The sequence below is a fragment of the Gallus gallus genome, chromosome 21, assembly GCF_016699485.2.
Source record: "Gallus gallus isolate bGalGal1 chromosome 21, bGalGal1.mat.broiler.GRCg7b, whole genome shotgun sequence".
Classification (NCBI taxonomy): Eukaryota; Metazoa; Chordata; class Aves; order Galliformes; family Phasianidae; genus Gallus; species Gallus gallus.
This window is the reverse complement of record NC_052552.1, coordinates 5,555,288-5,562,497: the sequence shown is the minus strand read 5'-3', so window position 1 is coordinate 5,562,497 and position 7,210 is coordinate 5,555,288. Positions and strand designations below refer to the sequence as shown.

The 7,210-nt window shown below is 43.9% G+C and overlaps 1 protein-coding gene across 1 annotated transcript; it reads right to left on the bottom strand.

Moving 5' to 3' along the window:
* Positions 1-531: 531 nt before the first annotated feature.
* CNP3 (C-type natriuretic peptide 3) lies at positions 532-2,319 on the bottom strand. Its single transcript, NM_001111259.2, has 3 exons — positions 2,176-2,319; positions 1,254-1,571; positions 532-838 (listed from the first exon to the last, which is right to left on the bottom strand). Exons 1-2 carry the CDS (start codon positions 2,260-2,262, stop codon positions 1,266-1,268), a joined length of 393 nt encoding a protein of 130 aa, NP_001104729.1. The 5' UTR covers positions 2,263-2,319; the 3' UTR covers positions 532-838; positions 1,254-1,265.
* Positions 2,320-7,210: the final 4,891 nt, after the last annotated feature.

The window sequence follows — 7,210 nt, the reverse complement described above, 5'->3', positions numbered from 1 at the left end:
CAGAGAGGAGCTGATGGTAGCTTGGGCAAGGGGAGACTGTCTCCATTAGCAAATCATTCTGTGCTTTCTTGTATCTGATAGACACAGCTCTTAAGCACTCGTATGATATGCTCCTATGAGCTTGTAGCATTCGTGTCCTTCCTAAAGCAAGTCTGTGGCTTGAGGGTGAAAGCTGTATATTGAAAGCCGTGTGATAGAAGAACCAGGTTTTCTTAGTCTGGCTTTGAATAGCTCTCTGGCAGATCCTGGCTTCTTTTCTTTTCATAGGAACTGTACTTAGAAGGAGCAGAACCAAAACTTAGCTAATACAGCTGTCCTCTAAGTTCAAATAATAGTGGCCAAAGACTTGGTGTCTTGTGTATGAGGTTTTTAACTTCAGGAAGGTTACTCCACATTACTTAAACCACAAAGCAGATTCTAAAATGCTTCTGAATTCTAGTGAGTTATGTCTGATTTCAAACAGCAGCACTGCATCCCTTACAGGGATGATACACAAAAGAGAATCACAGCAAAGGATTGAAACAAATTCACTCAATTATGGAAAAAGAAGTTTATTATCCATGACATAATGAAAACTGGTCATTTATATATTTATTACATAAACAGTACAAATGTTTTTGTACTTACACTTCTGGTAGATGCTCACAAATAATTACTCTGATACAAATAAGCATACAGTTATGGCATGTCCTATTCTGTCTCCCTAAGTAGTTTAGGGAAGAGATGGAATTCAATTTGTTCAGTACGTCATCTGTAGATGGATTACTGGAACCAATGCAAATAAGGTCTGAATATCTCACTGATAGCCAACAGGTCCTTTGAACCCTCCAAGTCAGTCCTGTCAAGAAAGCAGAGGAATCAGTTAAAGAAAGAGATGTGGACAGGATTTCACACATGGAAACTGACTGATTTCTTTCTGTTCTAGGGCCAGCTTCATCCCCAAATTTGGACTGACAGAAGAATCCCTAAGGAGCTGGTGAAGGCCTCCCTGATCTGGCAAATGTGACAATGTGAAGTGCATATATCTGACTCGGAGAAAGGAGTGAAAAGCAGGTAAAGCAGAGCTGTGGTTTTCATGGGTTTTAAGCATACTGCCTATTATATATTCTGCCAGAGAAGTCAATTAACTGCATTTTCAATAGGAGGATAAAAGTTACTCCAAGGCTCCCTTTCTTAAAGGTTAATTAAATGAGCTCTTCTACATATTTACACAAGTTATACACAAAACCTATGTGCCCACCACTTCCTCTTACCATAGTAAGCAGTTAGCAGCCCAGTCCACTCATTGACCCAATTCTGTCCAACTTGACCCCAAAACAGCTCCTGGACAGACCCTTTTTGCTTCTGTTTTGGTATCTCTGAGGTAAACCTAAAAGGTCACTGAGGATCCTCTGGACATCACTGTCAGCAGTGGAAGTGCTTGCAGGCTGATCTCTGGTGTTTCGGGTCCACTGGAACTCAGCATCTTCCTGATCAAAGGCACCTACTGGGATTGAGCCATCTTGCTCACGATCCCTCTCTTCTGAGACCAGGGGATGCTGCAGCTCCTCATCTAACAGCATGGACAGACTCTGAGCAGGGGAAGAAAATAGAAAAGGAAAGGTTGGAGGAGGAGAGGAGAAAAATGAAGGAGTTCTGGGTACTTTTTTCAATTAACAGGATTTTAGGTTCATTTACTGGTTCTGCCACTGGACCTCAGAAGCAGGGACTGTATTACTGCACCACACAGAGGAGAAAGTCCTCTTCACAGTTATGCAGACACAACCTATTAATTCAGTTTTTAGCTTTAACTAGAGGTTTGGGGGAGGACCATGCAGGTGACTGCTCTAAGCCTATAGAAAGGAGCCCTCCTAGGCAAATTCCTCCTTCTCCAGAATTTCATTGCTTCACTCAATCATAGAATGACCCTAAATCTGAAATCTCCAAACTGACCCCACGGGAAAAACGTTTCCATTTCACTCTCCTCAACTTATCAGATATTTAAATCCAGTAATTGACTGTTTCAGTTTCCCTCCATTTGATAACTCTGCCTGCCTATCTTCAGGATTTCTGCTGTCATGTTCTCTTTGAATGCCTCCTACTTCTTTACCTGGGGTTGGGAGAAACATTGGTAATCGGAGGTGTCTAAATCCTAAAGAGCATCAGTTTCTTTCCATTTTATTGAGCAGCACTTACCTGCAAGCTGGAAATAGGTTTGGCCATTGCCTGCTTCTGGCTGACAATAAGCAGCAGGAAGAATCCAGGGCAAAAAAGAAGTTTCATCTTCGTGTTTTGATGTCTCTGGTTCTTCCTCTCCTTGAGTCACTCCAGTTCTGTGCCACTCTGCGTCTCCAGCCACCAGCCTTTATATCTTCCTCCAACCCCTCCCAAGTCTACCTTTTGAGTTCCAGCCAGAGCAAGGATTGGTTTGAGGTTCTGATCTGTATTCATTCTCCCAAGAGGAGGAGGGAAGAAATAGTTCTCCTTTCTGGCTGGGAATAAAAGGAGCATTTTACACTTAGGCAATGCAGCATCATTCTGTTGCTGTGAACATGAAGGTCTCTGCAGCTTGTGATCTTGGTGCCATTTATGCACGTCAGCTTGCTTAGCTCAGTGTTCCTTAAGTTGATCACTGAACCTTTCCTTTGCTCCCAGAGAAAAATAATTGTGAGAGAGGTACTGAATGAAAAAGGAATTCTGTCTGCCCCTCATTCTCCTGGCTCTGTGAAACACAAAAACAGAGGGAAAGGGGGGATATCTCAAAATATGCAATTTGAGAACCAAATATTATCACCTGATGTGTTAATATGGCATTAATAAGGCATAAGAGTGTGCTTTGGAGGAGTAGTTAAATACAAGTCCTAAAGATATGACAAGTAAGTTGCATGAGAATGTAAGTTCTGATGCACAGAATACTTTGCTGTAGCTTCAGTTGATGAAGAAGGTCATCTTCTCCCTTGGATCCAAATTAAAATTTCTCTTCTATGTGTTCTTCCTCTACATAATTGTTATTAAATCTGAAATTAGTCTGGCAGGAAACACAGCCCCCGTATCTTTCTTACCACGTGTGTGCAGTTACAGGGACGTTAAAGAGCTGCAGGATCCAACTGTGTTTACTGTGTTATGTTTTTACTTATTCGTTGAGTGAATTCAAACAAAATGGATTCTGTGAACAGAAGAAAGTAAATCAGTCCTAAGCGAAGGCCTTGAGGTAATCGAATCATTGTTGTTGGCCAGGCTTCCCTCTAGTGTAAAAGGACCTGGGGGATGTGTGCGTTCCCTGATGAAATTGTATGTAGGTAATTGATGCTCCAAAGCCCTCACTGCTTCTGATGAGCCCTCTACTAAAGTTCTCATGGAGAAATAATCCTTTTTCAATGCTGGGGGCAGTGGGGAAGAGCAGCTCTAAAGTCAGTTGTGTGTTTTGCTGGGGCTTGGAACTTGGCCCCACTGATAAAATGGGGATGTTTCTGAGTACGCGGTAATACATCTTGATCTTTGGCTGCTTTTTTTTCCACACACGTGGTGCAGAAAGTTAAAGGCCATTCATCTGGATCTGTAGGGAGGAAACAGAAATGAAGGGCCATTTGGCACTGTTCATCATATCTTTGAGGTTAAGATTCTTCTTGGTACTGAAAGCCTGGAAAAGGTCAAAGGTTGAATGTTTTCAGCCTTTTCTTCAACTACAGATCAGTTTAAGACATAATAGTTGCATGGAAAGAGATTCTCTAAGGAAGCAGCTTGTAAAGATCCTTCTATCACAGAAAAGGAAGGCCTGATGCTATGACGTTGATGAGATTGTTCTGTTGTTGATTAAAACCACATTTGATCCCAATCTTATTAGAGAATGAAATCATAGAACAACTTCATCAGCTACACATGAACATTCCACCTTCTGGAGAAAGTAAAAAAGCACTTCTCATTTCAGAGGATGGAGGTGTACGCTTTGCAGTATACCAAGACAGCAAGAGAAGGTTAGAGGAGAAGCATAAGGTTGTTTTATTCATTTGAGATGTTGTTACCAGTCTGTGTGTATCACAGAATAGGCCATTCTGTGTTGAAAAGGACCACAATGATCATCTCGTTCCAACCCCCTGCTATGTGCAGGGTCGCCAACCAGCAGACCAGGCTGCCCAGAGCCACATCCAGCCTGGCCTTGAATGCCTCCAGGGATGGGGCATCCACAGCCTCCTTGGGCAACCTGTTCAGTGCGTCACCACCCTCTGGGTGAAAAGCTTCCTCCTAATAGCCAACCTAAACCTCCCATCTTAGTTTAAAACCATTCCCCCTTGTCCTATCACTATCCAGGGAGATAAGTAATCTTCTTGGCTTTGATCTTTGAACTTTTATTTTCTCCTGTTTGAGCTCAAGACTTGAAATTTTTTTTTAATGGGACTTCTGAATGGTCTTTCTGGTAGCTATAGAATGTTAGCACTTGCCAGCCCCACTGTCACAGTAATTAACGGTTAACCATGACTGTGATGGGAAAAATCATAGAATAATTAAGGTTGAAAAGGAATTCCAGAGGTTTTCTGTCCAACCTTGTGCTAAAAGCAGAGCCAGCTTTGATCATCTTGCTCAGTGCCTTGTTGAGTTCTGAAAATCTTAAAGAGGTTCTCCAACCTCTCTGGGCCCTGTTTCAGTGTTTGACTGGCTGTGTGATAAAATGATTTCCAGATTCCTCGTTGGAATTGCGTTGGTTGTGTCATTGGAATTTCATCCTATTGGTGCTCTTTGAACAGAACACAAGGATGTTCCACCTCCAAAAACAATGCCTTCAAGGTGACTGCATTTCACAGCGCTGCAGAATCTGGAGGAGGGCAGCTTTGTTCTGTGTAGGCTGTAGCTACGTTCAAATCACATTTATTGCAGTGGACAGGGATGGCTAGAAACAGAGAGCCGTCTCTTTGCATCCTGGATCTCTTCAGGGCTCTGGTTAGCATCAGAACTCGATGCCTGAATGTTTACAGCAATTTTAAAATTACAGCTGGGATGGTGCAGTTGAAAACAAAACTTTAACGATCAAATTCAGTCTTTAAGAAGGGAGGAACTTCTGAGAGCAGCAGAAAATATTTGGGGGATGGGAAATGGGCTTTCTGGCCGTTTTTGAAGTGATTGAGTGTTCATTTGTACGGCAAGTCTTCCAGGTAGGATGGAAGGAATGAAGTAAGCAGGTTGATGTGTGTTTCTCATCTCCAACAGGACCTTTTTTCCTAGTTTACTGAGATATTTCTCTTGTACCAGCCATTTCTTATTAAAAGAAAAGGGTTAGGGCATACTGTTCTTCTGGGAATGTTTCTTCTCCATCTCTGCAGAGTGTTCTGAGAAATGCACGCTGTAAAGTTGATGACATGTGGCATGCTTAGATAGGTACCATTAGATCACTGCCACAGTAACTCATTATCCTTCTCTTTCCTAACCCAGGGACACCTTTCAGCCTCCCCCTCCTTCCCAGTTGCTCAGGCCAGCATTTCCTGGCTCACTGCAGCTGGCTGAAAGGGCAGAGATGTGTTTGTAGTGCTTTTGTCAAAGTGGGATCGCCAAATTCTTGATGGAAGCTGGCACCAGGGCTCCTCATTATAGGACATTAACATTTCAAGGTGCTATCTGAGCATTTGCCTGGCTGTCTCCCTCCCTTGCCCTCTTCTGATTCATCCAGTGGCTGAGCTGCAGCAGGGTTCAGTGCACAGCATCATCACCAGCCCAGGCTTGCTGGTTATTACCCAGCCACAGGTGCTCTGCTTGCTCATCTGGCACTTTACTGCCTTCACCTTAGGGTATGTGTTGACAGCACGGCCCTGTTGTGGGAGGGGGTGCAGGGGGATATGCATCATCAGTTCTCTACAGAAAAGGGAATGGGCACAGATACTACTGAGCTCATTTACCTGGTGTATCTACAAATAGGGGGACCTGATAACCACTTTCCAATGCTTACAGGGAGCTAATAAACAGCTAATAAACATGGCCTGATACTGATATGAAATGAGGAAATAGTTTTAAACTAAAAGAAGGGAGATTTAGGTTAGATTTTGGGGAGAATTTTTTTACTGAGATGGTGGTGAGGCCCTGGAACTGCTGCCCATGGAATACCCCATCCCTGGATATGCCCAAGTCCAGGTTGGACGGGCCCTGAATGGCCTGATCTGGTGCTTGATTTGGTGGTTGGCAGCCCTGTTTGCAGCAGGGGGTTGGAAATGGATGATCTTTGAAGTCTCTTCTACCCCAATACATTCTATGATTCCATCCACAGGATCTGCATTAGCATAATCCGGAGTGGAATTTGTTCCCTTACTCTCTAGGATGGCTGTGGGGAACAAAACAAACCTCACCCTTGGGTGTCTCAGAAAGAACTTTCTGTGTGGTCAGGTATTCACACAGCGGCCTACTGCATTCGCGGGGCATCTTGGTGAAGTCTGGATTAGTTGAACTCTGGGCTCAGCCCATCCTACCCACTCCTATTTCTTCATTTTGCCCTGCTCTCAGGGTTAGTTGATCCTCAACCCATTTTGTAACGACAGGAGAAGAGCAGAAGAGGGAGAATATTGATTCATTGTGGAGAATACAAACAATGACATCCAAATACTGGTGTTGAAGAACATCTGTGTTAACACACTGCTTTCCTGCCCAACAGCACCTTCTGTGGGACTGAAAAGGCCAGTAAGAGGGATTCAGTGCTATCACCACTCTTCTCTGGGATTCCAACAATGCATTTTGCCTTTGCTTGAGCTGACCTGCTCTCGTTAATGCTCACTGATGGATCAGTAATGGAATGGAGAAGGGGGTGTTTTCCTCTGCAAGGTTAAGAAGGGGTCTGGGTCACCTGAGGATAAGGGGGGCAGCAGGCTGGCATTCAGTAGCAGGTCGTAGGTGGTTTTGGAGTGTTGGACTCTGATAGCAAATTTTTAGCATTTGGTTTGTCAGACACATTTATCATGTTCTGGTGACGCTAATGGAACCTACGAGGGAAACAGCAGGGAAGGAGGGGATGAAATAGCTGGTGATGGTACTCAAATGGCTGGCTGTGTGCTCTGCCTTGCTGCTGCTTACTGTGAGAGGAGATGGGGCCAATTCCCATCTCTGCTGCGGAAGATCTGCACTTGGAAACAAAGAAGCCACAAGAGCCTTCTGAATCTGGCCTGTTGCTGCCAAGATCAGGGCCTGATGTCTCTCATTATCCACCAGTATTGGCACTTGGATAACGTTAGAGAGAGAGGTGCAGCATGTAGTGATT

Bases quoted from the DNA above. Each gene is read 5' to 3' on its own strand.
- CNP3 (NM_001111259.2), bottom strand. From the start codon at position 2,262: ATGAAACTTCTTTTTTGCCCTGGATTCTTCCTGCTGCTTATTGTCAGC. The intron at 1,572-2,175 runs GTAAGTGCTGCT...TCCCCTGCTCAG, and splicing joins AACCTATTTCCAGCTTGCAG to AGTCTGTCCATGCTGTTAGA.